Genomic DNA, 22,848 nt, shown 5'->3' with positions numbered 1-22,848 from the left:
CTGCAATAACAATGCTGGATCCTTAATGCACTGAGCCACATGGAAATTTCAGCTCCCACATTTTAAATAGCAGGACCTGTTTATATATTTTGTAACATATAATTTGTTTAGTATCTCAAGTACAGAATGCATATGGCTTCTCCAGTGTTATGGCAGTTCCACAATCCCCAAAGAACCATATGCTATAGATTAGCAACCAGGACAATCTCATTACAACTCACAAGTTGGCATCCAGAGCAATCCAATGCAACCCTCTCATTTTTCATGTAAGAGAAGTTGAGACCAGGGATTTTAAGTGAATTTCCCCAAGGCAAATTTCGTTTCAACCTCAAATCCCATGACTCCAATGCAGAAAATCTTCTTTCTTCCAAAGATGCCCCCCAAAGCTTATTTCAGAGTGCTGTTACAGTCAGAGAGATAGTTTGGTCAAACACCATTATGTTCTTAAACAGTACTTCAGGCTCCCTTAGTTTCTATTATCCACATTACCTTTGCTGTTTCTCTTTGATAAGCAATAGAGAAGCTTCTCTTCATATCTTCATATTTCAGAGCCTGAAAGGAAATTTGGAAAAAGGACAGAACGGGTTCTGAGTCCTGTGTAACTGCCACTGTTACAAGTCACCTGGCACCCAGAGGTTGGTGACCAAGTCCTTAGCACTAAGACTGATCTCATTGCCTCTTTACATGTCCTCTGACAAACAAGGGGTACAAAAACAGATTCTCTAACTGAAATCTGAAAATCTTTTTTTCTAAATAGAAGCAGTAAAATGTATTGCTTTTATCAGAGCCCAAGCACTGTGTCAGTGAGGGACAGAAATAAAATACAGCTGTAGGGTTGCTTGATCTAAAACATGGCAAGCTAAATATCTTTGATTTAACACATTCAAATTGAAAGCTAATAAAGTCCTTCACTGCATGCCAGCTGAAGGTCAACTAATTGAATTAATGAAATAAAGGGATGAAAGAAATAAACATGCTCATAAATTTCCCAGAAGATATGTTGTTGAAATAAAATGTGGTCTAAAACAAATATGAGCAGTTTAAGCAATTCCCAGAGCCTTATGCAACATATGGTCTCAAAAAAGACAGGAAAACTATCTAGAAGCAGAAGTCTAGTGTCCCACAGGATAACCAAAATAGATGCATTACTCTCGCATACAGCAGAATATTAACTGTGAAATGTAATTGACAGAAGAGATCTTTATATCACCTCAGGTAATATGAAGGGAAAAGAATCAAGGTAAGCGGGGTAAATCAGCAAGACAACTTATTTAATATGAGTTTATTCTGAAAATAAAAATACAGTTTTGTTAGGGACAATAAACAGAAGATGTAATATTGAATTATTAGTTGAAGGAATGAAGTTCAGTGTGCCTCTTGTTGAAGGAGAATCAATGAACATTTATGTCAAGCAGATTAAAATTTCTGGATAAGTTTATTCTTGACTTTGATCAAGGCCAGATCTAATACTCTTACACTGCAAATTAAGTATTTGCTTCTTGGGAAGAAAAGCTTTTCACCATGTTGGCTGAAGGATATTCACATGAATACTACTGTTCCTTTTCAAAAGGAAACCTATCTCCTTTATTAAAAGCGCTTTTTAGAAAAATGAAAGAGTGAGCAGGTGGCGGTTTTGTTTTGCATTTCTTTGTATTGTTTTGGGTAAATACATTTGGATCCAAAAAAAAAAAAAGAAGAAGAAGAAGAAAAAGCTAGTGCTCTTAAAATTCTATTATAATTTTTTCTCTTATGGAGAAGGTGAAAAGAAAAAATTAAAATCGTAAACATAAAATTTGCTACATTTTAGAGACAACTGGCAGTAGAAACTCATAGAGGCAAACCTCTAAGATAATGCAGGTTTGGTCCAGAACACCGCAATAAGAGAATATTGCAATAAAGTGAATAACACAATTTTTTTTTTGGTTTCCCAGTCCATATAAAAGTTATGTTTACACTAGACTATACATTATTAAGGGTGCAATTGATTTATTTCTAAGAAAACAATGTTATAACCTTAACTAAATAACACTTTATTGGGGAGTTCCTGTTGTGACACAACAGAAACAAATCTGACTAGTATCCATGAGGATTCAGGTTCAATTCCTGGCCTTGCTCAGTGGGTCAGGGATCCAGCATTGCCATAAGCTGTGGTGTAGGTTGCAGATGCAGCTTGGATTCTGCCTTGCCCTGGATGTGGTTTATACCAGCAGTTGTAGCTCTGATTCAACCCCTAGTCTGGGAACCTCCATATGCTGCAGGTATGGCCTTCAAAAGCAAATAAACTAAAATAAAATAAAATCTTTATTGCTGAAAATATGCCAACCATCATCTGATCTGAGCCTTCAGAGAGTCATAATCTTTTTTCTGGTGAAGGGCCTTGCCTTAATGTTAATAGCTGCAGACTGATCTGTGTGGTGGTCGTTGAAGGCTGGGATGGCTGGAACAATTTCCTAAAATAAGACAACAGTGATTTAGCAGCATCAACTGGCTCTTCCTTTCAAAGACAGTTTCTCTGTAACACTCAATACTGTTTGATAACATTTTAATAAAAGTAGAACTTTTTTGAAAATTGGTGTCATCCTCCCAAACCCTGCAGCTCCTTTGTCAACTAAGTTTACAAAAATATTCTAAATATTTTGTTGTTTTAGTGCCTTTACAGTATCTTCACCAGGAGTATATTTCATCTCAAGAAGTGACTGTCTTTGCCCATCCATAAGAAACAATTCCTCATCTGTTCAAGTTTTATCCTGAGATTGCAGCAATTCAGTTAACATCCTCAGGCTTCACTTACAATTTTATTTCCCCTGCTCTTTCTACCATATCTGCAGTTGCCTCCTTCAGTGAAGTCCTGAATCCCTCAGGCATCCATGAGATTTGGAATCCACTCTTCCAGACTCCTGTTTATGTTGATATATGGACCTCTTCCCACGAATAATGAATGTTCTTTATGACATCTAGAATGGTGAATTCTTTCCAGAAGATTTTCAATTGATTTTGCTCAGATCCATCAGAGTAATCATTTATGGCATCTGTAGTCTTATGAAAGGTGTTTCTGAAATAACAAGACTTGAAAGTTGAAATGGCTCATTGATCCTTGGGCTGCAGAATGGACATTGTGTTAGCAGACATCAAAACAACATGAATCTCATTGTCACATCTCCATCAGAGCTCTTGGGTGTGTTGTCTATGAGCAGTTCTGTTCTGAAAGGGATCTTTGCTCTGAGCACTAGGTCTCAGCAGTGGACTTAAAATATTCAGTCCATCATGTTGTAAGATATGTGTTGCCCTCTAGGCTTTGTTGTTCCACTTACATAGCACAGGCAGAGTAGACTGAGCATAATTTCTAAGGGCTTTAGGATTTTCAAAATGGTAAATGAGCACTGGCTTCCATCTAAAGTCACCAGTTGCTTTGGCCCCTAATAAGAATGTCAGCCTGTTGTTTGAAACTTGAAGCCAGGCATTAACTTCTCTAACTATGAAAGTCCTAGATGATATCTTCTTCTAATATAAGACTGTTTCATCTACATTGAAAACTTGTTTAGTGTAATCACTTTCATTAATTATCCTGGTTAGATCTACTTGCTGTAGATTCCACATCAGCTCTTTTTGCTTCTCCTTGAACTTTGATGTTATGGAAATGGCATCTTTCCTTAAACTTTGTGAAACAATCTCTGCTAGCTTCAAACTTTTCTTCTTCAGCTTCCTCACTGTTCTCAGCCTTCATAGAAGACAAGAGAAGTTAGGGCATTGCTCTTGATTAGTCTTTAGCTAAAGGAAATCTTCGTCCACTACTTGGACCACTAAAACTTTATCCGTATCAGCAATAAGGCTCTGTGACTTTTTTATCATTTATGTGTTCATTGGAGTAGCACTTTTAATTTTCTTCAAGAACTTCTTTGCCTTCACAGCTTCCTAACTGGCACAAGAGACCTAGCATTCTGCCTGTCTCAGCTTTCCCTATACCTTCCTCACTAAGTTAAATCATTTCCAGCTTTTGATTTAGAGTGAAAGATGGGTGACTCTTCCTTTCTTTGAAACACTTAGAGGCCATTGTGGGGGTATTAATTAATCTAATTTCAATACTGTTGTGTCTCAGGAAATAGGGAGGCCTGAGGAAAGGGAGAGAGACAGGGGAATGGCAAATGTGTGGGGCAGTAAGAACATATACATTTATTGAAGAAATCTTGGCAGAGAGATGAAATTTCCCCCTCTACCACTCTTGAGTTCTTGTGCCTGAACTAATGATAAAATTGATATCAGATACATTAACAAGTGGAAAAGAAACAAATTTTAATTCACTTGCACAGAGGTCCCATAGAAGTGGGACCTAAAAAGTGGCCATAACAGGCAGCTGTTACATTTTTTAGAAAAAAAAAAAAAAAAGGATAAACATCAAAGTCCTACTGTATAGAACAGGGAACTGTATTCACTCTCCTGTGATTAAACCATAAAAGGAAAAGCATGTGAAAAATAAAATATATATGTGTATATATGTATACACACATATGTATATATAACTAAGTCACTGTGCTGTACAGCAGAAATTAACATAACATTGTAAATCACTGTACTTCAATTTAAAAAACTAAAACTAAAGGAAATGTTGGACATTGTAAACAATATTATATTTCTATTTTGCTTTCATTAATATATAACACAGCAGCTGGTATAAATTACCATAAATACATTTAATAATACTGTTAAGAAAACCAATAAATTTGTGAGGATCTGACAGGACAAAGACACTTAGGCTTTGGATTCTTAATTAGTGAAGAATCTAAACAAAGTTTGGGCTTGGGGTAAAGCTCAAGTAAAGTAAAATGTAACAAAATTGATTATATAGGCTTCTTGACTTAAATTCCTTATCTCTGATGATAAGGGTAGATGGTGGGCATATACGTGAGAAATTTACTTCTTTCTTTCAGGGAGAGAGAAAGGAGGTTCAGAGTGTATGTCTTGCGCTGGCCATTTAAGGGAGTAACTCAAAATATTCAGTATCCCATTGAGACATATTTTGAGGTGGCATTACCTGGGCCCCAATAGTTTGCTATATAATTGTTTGCTGGATGCCCCAGTTACTCTTGTAACATCAAAGATCACTGATCAGAGTTCACCATAATAAATATGATAATAATGAAGAGTTTGCGCCCTCTCCCACAAACACAACAAAAAGAAACACATCTACAGGTTAAATGACTCGCACAGAATAGCAGTTAATTGCTGGCAGAAGAACCTAAACTCCAATAATGGCAAGAATCTCGTGACATAACTGGGTAAAACAAGAGAAAGGAGAGAGAGAAGGGAAATCGGGGCTGGATGGACGCTCCCGGAAGGGAACTGTGGAGGAGAAAGGGATCCCACACCCTGGAAAGTCACCTACTCGATGGAAAGGTCACCCGCATCGGAAGGATCTCCAGATGCCGAGAAGAGCACAACAGTAAGTCTGAGATCTGAAGAGCAGAGTGAAAACTGAACAGATCATCTAAACTACTGGCACAGTCACCAAAAATGGAGGCACTTGGGTGGGGGCTGGGCACCAAGACCTCAGCTCCGGGTGTTAGTCCCCTGGAACCGGCTGGGGTGGGTGGTGCGGAGACTGCTCTGGGGACTAGGAACCAGTCACTTGGATTGGCAAGACAGAGACTGTCCCTGGGGACTAGGAAGTGGTCTGTTGGATTGGCAGTGCAGAGACTGCTTGGGAGACTAGAAAGGCAAGCATCGAGGGTGGAAGGAGCAATACACTAAGGGCTGGGGAGTGGAAAGCCAAATCAGAGGGAACCTGGGAGAAGAGCTGGATCTGCAGGAGAGACAAGGTGCCAGTGTTGGGGAGGGGAGAGGAGGTGGGGTGGGACACCATAGAATACTCCCCACACCACAGTGAGCTCAATTGCCCGCTAGCTCTCAGAAAGCTGTGCTTCCCAGTGCATCCCCCTCCCCCTACCCCACACACAGGTGCTGGACCTGAGGCTACCTGCCATCGGGAGGGCTAGCCTCACCATTTGCAGGAAGCCAACCACAGCAGGGGCTTTCCCTACCCGGGCCTGCCTGCCTTCTGGAGGGGCTACACCCCCGCGGAACAGCACCCAGCACTGCCAGTCCCCTGGAAAAGGCCTGCAGCCCACAAAAGCTAGAGGAAGCTCGGCCCAGTCATGCAAAATCTGCCTCTGTTGCAGGGTGGTCCTGCCAATTCCAGCTGCCCTGGGGAAGAGACCCTTGTGTTCTCAGTGGCCCAGCTAACCACTCCTACCTTCAGGGGGCACAGCACTCCCGTGGAACAGCTGTCCAGCACCGGCAGCCCACTGGAAGAGCCCGGCAGCCGAGAAACACCAGAGCAAGCTCTGCACGGCCATGTGAAATCTGCTTCCATCGCAGTGCAGACCTCCCAGTCCTGTCTCCCCTCAGGAAGTCCTTCTTTGCTTCAGAGAGACCCTTTCAGCCCCGCCCACCCCCAAGAAAAGCCATGCTACCTCAAAGAAGACCGACCAACAACACCAGCCCTCAGGAACCACTCCTTAGCAGTGCCAAGGCAAACCCTTCCCGGCCACAGGGAGAACAACTCCACCAAGAAAAAGAAAACAACAAGCAAGATGAAAAAGCTGAGAAACCACCCCCAGTTAAACCAACAGGAAAACTCACCTAAAGCAATCAACAATGAAACAGACCTCTGCAGTTTGACAAAATTTGAGTTCAAAAGGGAAATAGTGAAAATACTGAAGGAATTAAGAGAAGATATGAACAGTAATGCAGACACCCTCAGAAAGGAACTAGAAAATATAAGAGGAGCCAAGAAAAACTAGAACATTCATTTGCAGAGATACAAACTGAGCTAAGGGCAGTACAAACCAGAATGAATAATGCAGAAGAATGAATTAGTGATGTGGAAGATAGAATAATGGAAATCACCCAAACAGGACAGCAGACAGAAAACCAAATGAAAAAACATGAAAGCAATATAGGAGACCTATGGGATAATATAAAGTGGGCCAATCTATGCATAATAGGAATTCCAGAAGGACTAGAAAAGATAAGGGGATGGAAAATATATTTGAAGAAATTATCACTGGAAACTTCCCAAATATAAAGGATACTGATTTCAAGATACAGGAAGCACAGAGGCCCCCCATACAACTTGAACCCACATAGGCCCACACCAAGGCACATTGTAATAAAAATGGCAAAATTAATGATAAAGAGAGAATCCAAAAGGCAGCAAGAGAAAAGCAAAATGTTACCTATAAGGGAACCCCTATAAGGTTATCAGCTGATTTCTCTACAGAAACACTACAGGCTAGGAGGGAATGGCAAGAGATATTTAAAGTGCTGAAAGGAAAAAAATATGCAACCTAGAATACTCTATCCAGCAAGAATATCATTTAAAATAGAAGGGGAAATAAATATTTTTCCAACAAACGAAAGCTAAAGAATACAGCAGCACAAAACCCAGGCTAAAAGAAATATTGAAAGGGCTTCTCTAAACCAAAAGTAAAGGAAGGAAAGAAAGGGGGAAAAAGAGGAAGAACTAGGATTGAGGAAACCATAATCAGAGAGCAGTCACTCAAATAAGCCAGCATAAGATTTAATCATTAACATGTTTAAAACAAAATAAAATTAAAAAGAAAAAAAGAGTCATTGAAATCATAAAATGTGGGCAAGGGAAGTAAGGAAATAAATAGACTCTTTTAAAAAATTTTTATCTTTTTTTTTCTATCACTTTTTTTGTTTTTCTTCTTAATTTTAGTATAGTAATGAAGTGTTTGAACCTACAGGACCATCAGGCTAAAACACACAGTTATAGGAAGGGGTTAGCATACTTAAAAAATAGGGCAGCCGCAAGCCAAAGCCAAACATTGCATTCACAAAAAATGAAAAAAAAAAAAAAAAACCCACTCAAGCATAAAATAACTGGAGACCATTCCCACCAAAAAAAGAAAGGAAGAATGGAGAACCATAGAATCAACTGAAACACGAGGTTTAAAATGGCAATAAATAATCATCTATCAATTATCACCTTAAATGTCAATGGACTGAATGCCCCAATCAAAAGACACAGAGTGGCTGAGTGGATAAAAAGGCAAAAACCTTCAATATGCTGCCTACAAGAAACTCATCTTAGGACAAAGGATACATATAGATTGAAAGTGAAGAGGTGGGAAAAAATATTTCATGCCAATAGACATGACAGGAAAGCAGGAGTTGCAATACTCATATCAGACAAAATAGACTTTAAAACAAAAGACAAAGAAAGACAAAGAAGGACACTATTTAATGATTAAGGGATCCATCCAAGAAGAGGATGTTACTATCGTCAACATATATGGCCCCAAAACAGGAGCACCTAGATACATACAACAATAATTAATAGACATAAAGGGAGAAATTGATGGGAATACAATCATAGTAGGAGAATTTAATACCCCACTCACACCAATGGACAGTTCCTCTAGACAGAAAACCAGTAAAGCAACAGAGATCCTAAGGAAACAATAAAGTAGAATTAATTGACATCTTCAGGACACTACATCCAAAAAAATCAGAGTACACATTCTTCTCAAGCGCATATGGAACATTCTCAAGAATCGACCACATATTGGGACACAAAGCTAACCTCAACAAATTTAGGAGCATAGAAATTATCTCAAGTATCTTCTCTGACCACAATGTCATGAAACTAGAAATCAACCATAGGAAAAGAAATGAGAAAAAACCTACTACATGGAGACTAAACAACATGCTACTAAAAAACCAATGGGTCAATGAGGAAATCAAGAAGGAAATTAAAAAATACCTTGAAACAAACGATAATGAAGACACAACATCTCAAAATCTATGGGAGGATGCGAAAGCAGTGCTCAGAGGAAATTCATAGAGATACAAGCCTTTCTCAAAAAAGAAGAAAGATCCCAAATTGACAACTTAACCCTCCACCTAAACGAATTAGAAAAACAACAAAAAAGTCCTAAAGTCAGCAGAAGGAAGGAAATTATAAAGATCAAAGAGGAAATCAATAAAATAGAGATCAAAAAACAATATAAAAAATTAGTAAAACTAAGAGCTCGTTCTTTGAAAAGGTAAACAAAATTGACAAACCCCTGGCTAAGCTCACTAAGAAGAGGCAAGAAAGAACTCAAATAAACAAAATATAAATGAAAAAGGAGAAATCACAACGGAGACTGCAGAAATACAAAAACTATACGGCAACAAGTTTGACAATCTGGAAGAAATGGACAATTTTCTAGAATCTTACAGCCTGCCAAAACTGAATCAAGCAGAAACAGACCAACTGAACAGACCGATCACTAGAAATGAAATTGAAGAGGTCATAAAATCACTCCCTACAAATAAAAGTCCAGGACCAGATGGCTTCACAGGTGAATTTTAACAAACATATAAAGAGGAATTGGTGCCCATCCTCCTTAACTTTTTCAAAAGGTTGAAGAAGAAGAAATACTCCCAAAGACATTCTATGATGCCACCATCACCCTATTTCCAAAACCAGACAAAGACACCACCATAAAAGAAAACTATCAGCCAATATCTTTGATGAATATAGATGCAAAAATTCTCAACAAAATCTTAGCCAACTGAATCCAACAACATATCAAAAAGATCGTACACCATGACCAGGTAGGGTTCATCCCAGGTTCACAAGGATGGTTCAACATACACAAATCAATCAACATCATACACCACATTAACAAAAAAAAGTCAAAAATCATATGATCATCTCAATAGATGCAGAAAAAGCATTTGACGAAGTCCAACATCCATTCATGATCAAAACTCTTGCCAAAGTGGGTATAGAGGGAACATTCCTGAATATAATCAAAGCCATTTATGGCAAACCCACAGCAAATATAATACTCAATGGAGGAAACTGAAAGCCTTCTCACTCAAATCTGGAACAAGACAGGGATGCCCACTCTCATCACTGCTATTCAACATAGTTTTAGAAGTCCTAGCCACAGCAGTTAGACAAACAAAAGAAATAAAAAGTATCAAAATAGGAAGAGATAAAACTGTCACTGCATGCAGACGACATGATACTATGCATAGAAAACCCTAAGGACTCAACCCAAAAACTATTGAACTGATTAATAAATTCAGCAAAGTAGCAGGATATAAGATTAACATTCAGAAGTCAGTCGTATTTCTGTATAGCAGCAATGAAATATTGGAAAAGGAATACAAAAATACAATACCTTTTAAAATTGCACCTCAAAAAATCAAATACCTCGGAATACGCCTGACCAAGGAGGTAAAGGACTTATATGCTGAGAACTATAAAATTTGATCAAAGAAATCAAAGAAGATGTAAAGAAATGGAAAGATATTCCATGTTCCTGGATTGGAAAAATCAATTTTGTAAAAATGGCCATACTACTCAAAGCAATCTACAGATTCAATGCAAGCCCTATCAAATTACCCATGACATTTTTCACAGAACTAGAACAAACAATCCAAACATTTATATGAAACCACAAAAGACCCAGAATTGCCAAAGCAATCCTGAGAAACAAAAACCAAGCAGGGGGCATAACTCTCCCAGACTTCAAGCAATATTACAAAGCCGCAGCCATCAAACAGTGTAGTACTGGTACCAAAACAGACATATAGACCAATGGAACAGAATAGAGAACCCAGAAATAAACCCAGACACCTATGGTCAATTAATCTTTGACAAGGAAGGCAAGAACATAAAATGGGAAAAAGACAGGCTTTTCAGCAAGCCTTGCTGGAAACCTGGACAGCTGCATGCAAATCAATGAAATTAGAACACACCCTCACACCATGCACAAAAATAAACTCCAAATGGCTGAAAGACTTAAATATACTACAGGACACCATCAAACTCCTAGAAGAGAACATAGGCAAACACTCTCTGACATCAACCTCATGAATATTTTCTCAGGTCAGTCTCCCAAAGCAACAGAAATAAGAGCAAAAATAAACCAGTGGGACCTAATCAAACTGACAAGCTTTTGCACAGCAAGGGAAACCAAAAAGAAAACAAATAGACAACTTATAGAATGGTGGAAAATGGTTTCAAATGATGCAGCTGACAAGGGCTTAATCTCTAGAATATACAAGCAACTTATACAACTCAACAGCAAAAAAGTCAATCACCCAATGGAAAAATGGGCAAAAGACCTGAATAGACATTTCTCCAAGGAAGATATACAGATGGCCAACAAGCACATGAAACAATGCTCAACATCCCTGATTATAAGAGAAATGCAAATCAAAACTACCATGAGATACCACCTCACACCAGTCAGAAGGGCCATCATTAATAAAGTCCACAAATAACAAGTGCTGGAGGGTTGTGGAGAAAAGGGAACCCTCCTGCACTGCTGGTGGGAATGTAAACTGGTACAGCCACTATGGAGAAGAGTATGGAGGTACCTTAGAAATCTATACATAGAACTTCCATATGACCCCGCAATCCCACTCTTGGGCATATATCTGGACAAAAGTTTCCTTGAAAAAGACACATGCATCCGCATGTTTATTGCAGCACTATTCACAATAGCCAAGACATGGAAACAACCCAAATGTCCATCGACAGATGATTGGATTCGGAAGAGGTGGTATATATACACAATGGAATACTATTCAGCCATAAAAAATAATGACATAATACCATTTACAGCAACATGGATGGAACTAGAGACTGTCATCCTGAGTAAAGTAAGTTGGAAAGACAAAGACAAATACCATATGATATCACATATATCTGGAATCTACTATACGGCACAAAGGAACCTTTCCACAGAAAAGAAAATCATGGACTTGGAGAATAGACTTGTGGCTGCCTGGGGAGAGAGGGAAGGAGTGGGAGGGATCAGGAGCTTGGGGTTATCAGATACAACTTGGAATGAATTTATAAGGATATCCTGCTGAGTAGCATTGAGAACTATATCTAGGTACTTATATTGCAACAGAACAAATGGTGGGAGGAAAAAATGTATACATGTAAGTGTAACTTGGTCCCCATGCTGTACAGCGGAAAAAGAAATTAATTAAAATTTTTAAAAATAAATAAATAATGAAGAGTTTGAAATAGAGCAGGAATTACCAACATGTAACACAGAGGCATGAAGTAAGGAAATGCTATTAGAAAAATGGGCCCCTAAAATTCACTTAAAAAAGATTTGCCACAGACTTTTCATCTGGAAAAAAAAATGGAGTATCTGCAAAACAAAAAAAGAGAGAGACTCAATTAAATGATGTATGCCTTTACACATGTCTTTTTTGACATAGCAAGCAGGGAATTGTGAGGTAGTCTAAAACCTTTTTTTTTTTTGATTCTGTGATGTATTGCTCTTCTAAAAACCTGCAAACTACTATCTATATTTGACTTGAACCTAAGGCTGATATGAAATCTCCAGAGCATATCCTTTAGTGCCAAAAGAAATTGGCATTTATAAAGCCCTACAGATTTGAAGGAAGGAAATCGCCTTTAATGATTGATTTCTTAGGGTATTGTTTTTGTTATCAGCTTTGTACATCCTGCCATAATCAAATATTTATTTGACTTGGCGTCATTTTATTGTGGTCTGATTTATTTGATTCATTTTATTAATCAAGTGATTTAGGACTATTTTAGTAGTATAATTTATAACAAAACCACCACTTTTTAAAATCTGTAATTCAGGAAAGCTGGATCATATCCTTTTTTTGTTTGTTTTTGTTTTTTTTATGGCCACACCCAAGGCACATGGAGGTTCCCAGGCTAGGGGTTGAATCAGAGCTACAGCTACCGGCTTATCCCACTGCCACAGCAATGAAGGATTCAGGCTGCAAATGTGACCTACACCACAGCTCATGGAAATGCCGGATCCTTAACCCACTGAGTGAGGCCAGGGATTGAATCTGTGTCCTCATAGATATTAGTCAGATTCCTTTCCACTGAGCCAGGATGGAAACTCCTGAAGACCCAATTTTAAATATTTTTCAAAGGTATCTTAGTATTTTTTAAAAGATATTTAAAACTCTGTTGTGATGATGACCAGTTTGCTATTTTAATAATGGTAAATAGTAATCCTTTTTGTGTAGGTGTATGTGATAGAGTGTGGGTTTGTATTTGTACTTGTGTGTGTATATTTGTGTTTGTGTGAGAAAGAGAGAAACTTTAATTTCTCCAGCTTCCTGAGAATTCATTTATTGTCCCCAGTAAGAAGACACTTGTGATTTGGCAAGATGACTTCAGCTTCTGGTAATAACTTTATTTCTATATACTGGTAAAAATGAACATTCATTCTGCTTTAAAAAAAATCATCTATATGGCAAGAAGAGAAATATCAGGTCCCCATGACATCTTTTAAGGAAATAGTTTAATTTTCACACAAGAAAATGAGACAATGAGGAATGGACAGAGGTATTGTGATGCTGCTCCTTTATTCACTAGTCCTTAATTATTTCATTTATTTTAGTGCACATTTTCCCCAGTCATAGACTTCTTTTGTATCATTGCAACCCAATGAAGTCCCTCTCTGGAATTAGCTTCTGAGAGTTGATGTGGAAATTATAACCCAAAAGCATCACCTTTGGATTCATTAAAGGGTGGGCTTCCTGTAGTTAGCTTGTACTAAAGAAAATTTCCATTTTGCAAGGGCAGTGGAAATTTTGCATATCATTTTAATAAGCAGGGCAGGTCAATCAAATTATAATTGGCTCCAATTAGCACTCCCATGAGCTGTAGGATTCTTTACCTTCTCCTGGACAGCACTTAAAAAGAAAATGTTATTTACTGTCACTGAAGTCATAAAAAAAATGTCCATTATTCAGTACAAATGATGAAGCAAATGCAAACCTGGCCAGAGGGCTTTGGCATATATTTAAGATCTGTGCACCAAAATGCAGTTGTATCAAGCGTAGAGGTATGCAAAACGTGTTTATTACAAAGCATTCAAAGCATTTTCTTTTTTTTTTTTTTTTTGTCTTTTTGCCTTTTCTAGGGCCACTCCCTCGGCATATAAAGTTCTCAGGCTAGGGGTCTAATCAGAGCTGTAGCTGCCAGCCTACACCACAGCCACAGCAACACTAGGTCCCAGCCGTGTCTGTGATCTACACCACAGCTCACGGCAATACCGGATCCTTAACCCACTGAGCAAGGCCAGGGATCGAACCTGCAACCTCATGGTTCCTAGTCAGATTTGTTAACCACTGCGCCATGACGGGAACTCCCCAAAGCATTTTCTTTGAGCTGCACAGGCAGGTCTTGGCAATAAAGCTTCCGTGTCTGCAGCATTAGGGGTTTGAGCTTATCTTAAAATTGCTTTCTAACATTTCCAGGGTCTATGAATCCATGAGCTCCTTTGAAAAGATATATATATATATATATATATATATGGCCGCACCTGAGGTATATGAAAGCTCCCGGTCTAGGGGTCATATCAGAGCTGTGCTGCATGCATGCCTATGCCACAGCCAGGGCAACAGAGGATCCAAGCTGGATCTACAACCTACACCGCAGCTGGCAGCAACACCAGATCCTTAACCCACTGAGCAAGGCCAGGGCTCTAACCGTATCCTCATGGAGACTATGCTGTGTTCTTAACCCGCTAAGCCACAATAGGAACTCTTGAAAAAGTATATTTTTATAATAAAAATGAGGAATCCAAGAAGAAATGCATTATATTCTCAAAGGCTCTTTTATCTTAAGTTCCAACAATACCATTTTGGAGCTCACTTCCTGAGTTTCATCAGTATATCAGCAAGTCCACATACAGACTGGAGGATGAGTAACTGCATTTTGGGTCTGTAGCATGAAGGTCATGTCTTCTTCATAAAGCATCACAATAACTCCCTCCTGTTCTCATTAGATATCATCTTCTCTAGTGAAAGTCTGAAGCATTTTATGTGGCAGTGTCCTGCTTTTTTCGCTTCCTTGCACAGGAGAAATGTTGGTAAATGCCTTTGCTATTCCATCTCTTCAGTTACCCGAAGTCATTGTTGGGCATCAGGTATTGAGTGCCATTGAAATTGACCTCCACTTATATTCCCTCACCTTGAGATTTCTTTGTAGCAAGGAGGCAATCCCACCAAAATAACTTGCAGTAAGGATGGGGGGGGGAGATTCATGGGGAAAATAAATAAAATTTCTTCATAAAGAAAAGGAAGAATGCATATATACAAACAAAATATGAAATAGCCTCTAGAGGGCAGTGCCCATTTCAACATCAGCAGACATGGAGGAAAGACTTGGGCACCTTAATTTTAGCAGCCTCAGCACCAGGAAAGAGATGAAGGCACTTGTTAGGAGAGGAGCTTCCCTGGCAGAATCGTTAAAAATGTGGACAAGGATGGCAGTGCCGTCAAGTCAGAATGTGGAAAAAGTTGCGAGTACCCACTGAACATACTCCCGTTCCTAAAAGAATAGGACCAAAGGTCACAGAACTGCATTATTCCTTGGAAGCTTCAATAACGCAATGGAAATGGCTCTTGCATGTTCTCTGATGGTAACGACTGCAGTAAGAGAGAAAAACAAATAAACAGAGAGTGCAAGAGGCTAACAGATCACATAGGCTTTGGAAAATCTTTTTTTCCAAAGGTGGGATGACATGACAGCCCTAGAAAGAAGAGAGGAGTAAAAGCAAATCAGATAGCTAAGGGATTGCCAAACCCATCATTTGGTCTAGTGATAATAGTAACATAGAATAAGAGTCAACAATTTTTTCTTAAAAGGTCAGATAAATATTTTAGGCTTCAAGGGCCATATAGTCTTGGTGCCAGCTACTCACTCTGCTCTTACAGCATGAAGGCAGCCAGAGCCCATACCAGTCTAGTTGGTGTGAGCAGGTTCCAAAACTGTATCTTACAAAGCAAACAGCAGACTGGGCTTGACCCCTCGCCATTCCTTGCTGACCCCTGGCCTCTCAAGTATGAAAGGAGGAAAGAAGAGTCATCTTTATTGTTTTCCCTCCCCGTTTCTTGTTCTCCTAATCTTGGGACCATCACAGGCCAGGCTCATTACTACTCTAAAGCGAAATGGCTTAGGCAGACATTTATGAGCTAAACAAGAAGAGCGATGTAAATAATACTGTCACCAAAAAAAAAGGACTTACAAAACAGCTTTTGAGGAGTTCCCTGGAGGGCTTAGTTGTTAAAGAGTAGGCATTGTCACTGCTGTGGCTCAGGTCTGATCCCTGCATGCCTTGGGCGTGGCCAAACAAAAACCGGCTTTTGAAAGACAAGACACTGAACTATTGTTGTTTGAAACAAATTATCTTCGACTTTCTACATCACTTTAGATATTTAACTATATACTATGTCCCAGACCCTCCATCCATGCAGTGCCATGTGTAAGCTCCACAGGGACGTTTCCTTCCCAAATGTAGGAATCAGTGACAAAAATCTTGAGTGACATCAAGCAAGATTTCACGCCCTCTTAAGTGTTTTTTTTTAAAGTAGGTCACACTTTCTATTGGCATCACAGAATATCACCAAAGTTACTTGCACATGTTTGCCCAACTGCAATTTTGTTTGACAGAATTTCTTCTAGAAAATGCCTGTACAAAAGATTAAATGTCCCTCATAATAGAATTTTATAATGGAACTAGAAATAAAGCCTTAAATGCCAGTAGTATGTGTATTAATGTATCTCTAGGTAAACACTAAAATGACATATTGCATGTTAAATTGACTGGCCTTATACTTAAGTGACCCGGGAAGCCATGTGACTGGAGGAGTGATGTCATCCATCAAATACTAATTTTGAGAAAGTGTTTCACTACTGCATTTTGTTAGTTTATGGCTTTGATTGGTAAAACCTCTTTGTTCTCTAATAAAAAATATTTCACATTCCTAATTCATGTAGCTTTATTAATAGAAAACCCAGCAGCCAAGATGTTTTGGCATAATATACTTGTGATTTACATGAGAGGTTAGGAAAGGTTTTGTAAAGCCTTGCTTGTTTGAGTATATAAAATTATCATTTTTATTATAGCTTTGTATTTATCATCATGCATAAATGATGTTGAAAAATCTCCAAAGAATGCTGATTTGATATATATTTTACCTTGCCCTACACAATTAACATTTATTGCAAATGCAGATTTTTATGATGAATAAAATTCTGATAGTATTACAGCAGGTATTTCTTAATTTTTTTCAGAATGCAGCAAATCACTTAATCCTCTAATGTTTTCAATCAGAGTGATGCCATATATATTTTAACACAGACATGCAGGCAATAAATGTAACATTGCAGATTTTCTCTCTCTTCACTCTGACATAAAAGTTATAGTTTGTTCCATCTCAATGAGAAAGACTGTAAAGAAAGTTAGGTCGGTGCTACAGAATTCTGTGTACCTTTTAAAACAGTGGATCCCGTATGAAATACAGGTTTGATTTCTTTCTGTAAGTCTTCAAGGGTCCAAATCTTTGGAAGGAATGATCGATCACTAATTCGTTTGCTTTGGGGTTTACCCTTGTAGTTTGGTATCTCTTTTGGAATTACCCCTCCCCAACTGTATTGATCTCATAAGCAGATTATATCAAATCTAATTCCTCCTTGGGTATTCTCAGTGCAGGCTTTCTCCTTTTTTTTTTTTTTTTTTTTTTTTTTTTTTTTAGGCTCTGGTTGTTTGCTTTCCTTTGCAAATTGTATCTCTAGCATTTAGTATTGTACCCAACACAGAATGAACACTTCGTTGTTCGCTGTCATCCTTGTTTCTATTAGTTTCCTGTTGCTGCTGTGACAGATTACCACAGATTTTTGGGCTCACGACATCACAAATTTACTATCTTACAGTTCTGCAGGTCAGGAGTCTGAGGAAGAGGAAAAATAATTTTCCTCTATCCTTCTGGGCACTTGGGCAAGACCTTCCTGTAATAAAAGATTAACAGGAGAAAAACAAACAGAATTTTAATACACATATACACACATACATAATACATATGAGATACCCATGAAACTGAGGAACTCCTTGAAATGGTCCAAGCCACCACTTTAAATAACATCTTCAGATAAAAGACTTAAGATGTGGTGTGGGGGTGGGGGGCAAAGCCAATATGGAAGGTGGTCAAGAAACATAAAGGTAAAGTGGTTATGCAGATTCAACTCCTAGTTTTCTCCACCGAGTTCCTTGAGTTTTAAGGGAATCCTGCAGAAGGGGCCACATGAACATCCCGGGGAGCTCCGTTAGCTGGTAGCAGTCTGAGGCAGCATAGACACAGCACGCATGCGCTAGCCGATTTGAGGCCATCAGGTACCACGTTGTGTTCAGTAGGTCCTTCTGAAATGAGACCTGAGTGGATACCTCTTTGTCTGCCACAGTCCCCTCTTTGATTCTTACACACTCACTTCTTCATGCTTATTTTCAGAGCGGCCTTAAAATGATTCTAATTTTGACTTCCGTCCCTTCTCTTAAAAGTCAACTTCTCTTTTAAAAATCAACTTCTCTTAATCAGTCATTACTAGGTCACAGAGGCAAAGCCATCACAATAGCTCTATAACAATATAATAATAGTAGAATATTTAGGTAGTATCAGTATCAATTTGGAATTGAAAGAAATATGACAAATGAAGCCTTCCTTTATTGAAACATTTTCAATCAAAATTATGTATGTAATATTTATTCCATGCTATTGCATGTAGTTTATGTTAATACATTCTCCTTGCTACATAATATTTTCTTATATGAATTTATTAGATTTTTAGGTTTTCTGAATCTGAATCGCTTACTGCCATCAGCCATTCTCATTTAGTATAAATTAGTTTAATAAGATGAACTTAATCTTTTTTTTTCTTTTTAGGGCTGCACCTGCAGCATATGGATGCTCCCAGGCTAGGGTCAAATCCAAGCTGCAGCTGCCAGCCTACATCACAGCCACAGCAACACTGGATCCACTGAGTGAGGCAAGGGATCGAAACCACATCCTCATGGATACTAGTCAGGTTCTTAACCTGCTGAGCCACAGCGGGAACTCCCTGACTTATTCTTAATATCCAGCTAAGATCTGTTATGTTAGAAAATAGTAGAAGTTTTACTCTCCCTGGATAAAAGGTAGAGGTATGGTTATATTAATTTCATGACTAGAACAATTTGAAAAGCAGAATAAGATTGCTCTGCTTTCTTTAAAGCAAGATGAGGTTATGGGGCCTGAGGGATGTTTGGGGAGGACTGGATGGGTGCTTGCAGCCACCAGAAGAGCCTAAAGGACCATTGCTTTGACAGCTGTCAGTTTTAATAATTGTAGTTCAATTAAGCCTACTTTACCAGCATTCTTTAACCCTGTGGTGTAGTAACTGCAAGAGAAAGCACCATGAGAGCAGGCATGAGACCAACTGCAGAGTGGACATTTGAGATACAGTTTTTTCGTACAATCCCAACAAGCAACTTAAGATTTCACAACCTATCATGTGACTGATTGGAATTTCATGAAACCCTCTACTGATATGATAGCACAATGTAAAGATCAGTTCCATATTACAAATGCGTGTTTCTGAACATCTGCACCATATGATATGCCATTGAATTGCTAACCTTTGGAATCATCAAACGTTGTCATTTGCTTTAAAGGTGGAAGGGGACAGTCAGGTTTCCTTTCCACCAGGTACTTAACTCTCTTTACCTTGTTTGCCTTTCACATACTCTTCACTCCACCGGGAAAACTTGCATCCCTTCATGTCAGAATATCCTCCTGTCCTTTAAGAATGTAACCTCGCCTTCCTCTGAATGGTCCATCAGTTCTCAGAATGTTACCACTCCTTCCTCTGAAACCCAAGAGTAATTCTCACCCAGACGTGACACGCTGTCTCATTCTTATTTGTAAGCTGACTTGTTGTCCCCCTCTACCAAGTGGAAAGACCCTTCACCATTGGAATTATGCTTTAAATCCATTTTGAACTTGTTATTCATTAAGTTGATTTTATTCATATATTTTCTAAAACTTCTTTTGGAAAAGCTTTACAGTATGAACCCGTGCAATAAGATTAATGAATTTGTAAAAGAAAATAGAGCCACAGAAAGGATTCAAGCCAACTATGATAGCTCTTCTTCAATAAAAACTTGCTTCTGAAAAGTATAGGTATCTAAATAATTTTCTTTAGTCCTCATTAATGCAGAGAAGAACCAGAGTTTCTTTGGAAAAAGTTGTTTTACCTTGATCTCAAGGTTCAAGAAAATCTAATTTTGAACTTTACAAAGGAGATAGTAGCATGATTTTACCTTCATTAACTCAATAAATATTTATTGATGACTGCTAAATGTTGGGGATGTTTTAATTTACTAACTTAGGAAGAGGCAGGTTGACAGGATAAAAATCGACATTACTTGTGTACTCGATGATGGAGAACAGATAATATATAAGTACATGCAAAGTGATACGTACTTTAAGTAATTTAAGCCTGACAGTGCTCTATATGGAAACACTCACTCAGAGGACAAGTGTTAAGAAAGACTTCTCTGAGGAAATTATTCCTAAGGTTGGAATCAAGCTTTGAAAAATATTTGAAAGTTGTTATATAATGGGGCTGGTGTTGAAAGGGAGGAAGCCAAAGAGTAGACAGAGAAGAAGGATGCTGCAGCATATGCAAAGACCCAGATGCAAGGAGAGGGCTTTGGGCTTCTCAAATGCTAAGACTCAAAGTAGGACCTAGCCATGCAGAGTCCCACTTTCAAATTAAGCAGGTTCACATTATTCCAGAGACAGAATTATCATTTTGTATCTGAAAGTGTTATGTCAGGAGTTGACGTAATGATTTTGGTAATTTTGAAAGATCATAAAACATGTAGTGTGGAGATACAAATTAAAAGGGAGTAAGACTGAAGCCAGAGGGACTTGTTAGGAGGATCTGGAGTAGTGTTAATGATGACAGTAATAATATTGCTCCCACAAGAATGCTAATCAGCAGTGACCTCCATAATAATGCGGAAGGAACACCACCTCATTTTGTATAACTGTCTCTTTTCGTGACCTGCAGTAAAAACACTCAGCATTGCTTTGCAGTAGAGATGATTTTGGATATTTCTGATATACAGTGGACAACTTTCTTTCTTGATGGAGTTTCTTTTCTCCAAATATTTTATTAGAACTATCATATGCTTGGATCTTCAATGAATATCCATCATTTGTGGAAGAAGATAGTCGGAGATTTGTCTCGCAAGAGACAGGCCACCTCTACATAGCCAAAGTGGAGACATCTGATGTGGGAAATTACACGTGTGTTGTGACTAGTACAGTGACAAATGCCAGAGTGCTGGGCTCCCCAACTCCTTTGGTGCTACGGTCTGATGGTAGGAAATATTTCAGTGGGCAATTCTAAGTGGAAATATTGTTATGAATACAAGAAGAAATAAATTGGGAAAAGTGAAAAGTATATCCTGATGAATTAATCATTTTGTTTTTTCCAGAACAAAATATATTTATAAGCAAATGGCTAAAATGATTCCACCAACCATGGGTCCCTGTACATAATTCTTATTCAAGACCAGCTTCATAATTTCCAGGAAACAGTGCAGAATGAAAATAAGAAGCCACTTGTTCAAAAATTATAAAGAATTTCAAGATGGTAGCCTAGGTCTCACATTGTATTCCCATGAAGTCACCTGTCCTAACTTTTGCAAACTTGAGGTTTTTAAAGCTCTTAATGTTTTGTAATAGGCTAAACAAAATATTCCTCTAAATAAAACTAGAGGAAAAATATTTCCTGTAAATAAAATTAAAGGAAAAATGTGTACATTAGATCCCAGAAATTTATTCATCTTACTAAAGTTTATACTTTGACCAACAGCTCCCCTTTTCCTCTACCCCCTCCAGCATAGTGATTACAGTGATGCTGTATCACATACTTGAAATTTGCTTAGAGAGTAAATATTAAGTGTTCTTTCTACAAAAATTGTTTTAAATTTTTAAAATTGAAAATGATAACTATGTGAGGTGTTAAATATGTTAGCTGACTGATGTAATAATTTTACAATGTATATGAAGTCATCACACTGTACACCCTAAAAAATCATATGGTACAACCTAAATATATATAATTTTTATTTGTCAGTTATACCTCAATAAAGCTGGAGGTGAAGAAAAGGAAAAATATGTGTTTCTTCAGCCCCTTGACTGTTTCTAGGGAGCCTGTCAGTAGCAGAGGAAGCAGATTTGTAAGCATAGGTAACTGTCCCAGGTACACAAATCTCCATCTCATACAGCACAGTGCAATGAACACAAAGTATTGAAACACTTCTTTCCAGGCAGTTGTAATTGAATTTGACCTTTCCCATTTATTTAGTTACCATTCTTGTCTCCAGAGATCCATTTAATAAGTTTAAGATTGGTGTCTATGCTACCAAGGTACCATTAAGTAAATTGCCTCCCATAATTTTTGATCTTCAGAATATTTTAAGAAATCATAATACGTTGTATATTTCACTTTGACCAGAAATATCCAAATTGAATACAGAATAAAAAAGCCTCCTGTTTATATAACGTAAAAAGCCTAGTGGTTTTCTCAGAACTACTCTTTAAGTGGTAACTTATGAATTACCAGAATCCAAAGTTCCCAGATGTTTGTTAATGTTACATGTTTGGCCCAAGGCTGTGCTGCTTCTAGAAGTACCTACCAGATGGCTAGTGAGAAATTTAAATTATTAGGAGGAATTAGTTCAAAATGGAGCCAAAAAAAAAAAAAAGTTAAAAAAGATTTATTTAAGAAAAATGGAACAATTCCAAAGAAAACATAGAAACTATTAACTTTGTATTCTGGATTTACAGGTGTGATGGGTGAATATGAACCAAAAATAGAAGTTCAGTTTCCAGAAACTCTTCCAGCAGCTAAAGGTTCAACTGTGAAATTGGAATGTTTTGCCCTTGGAAAGTAAGTTTTATAACATTTACTCCAATATG

At 38.0% G+C, this 22,848-nt stretch overlaps 1 protein-coding gene across 18 annotated transcripts in view; it reads left to right on the top strand.

The window, feature by feature from the left end:
* CNTN3 (contactin 3) overlaps positions 1 to 22,848 on the top strand; it is a 370,397-nt gene that overhangs the window by 236,002 nt on the left and 111,547 nt on the right. For all 18 annotated transcript variants that reach the window (XM_021069229.1, XM_021069233.1, XM_021069224.1 and 15 more), the window contains 2 exons: positions 21,039 to 21,242; positions 22,717 to 22,819. In XM_021069229.1, the coding sequence (XP_020924888.1) occupies positions 21,039 to 21,242; positions 22,717 to 22,819 (307 nt within the window). The remainder of the gene's footprint in view (positions 1 to 21,038; positions 21,243 to 22,716; positions 22,820 to 22,848) is intronic.

Source organism: Sus scrofa, chromosome 13 (assembly GCF_000003025.6).
Source record: "Sus scrofa isolate TJ Tabasco breed Duroc chromosome 13, Sscrofa11.1, whole genome shotgun sequence".
Lineage (NCBI taxonomy): Eukaryota > Metazoa > Chordata > Mammalia > Artiodactyla > Suidae > Sus > Sus scrofa.
This window is presented reverse-complemented; position numbering and strand designations above follow the sequence as displayed.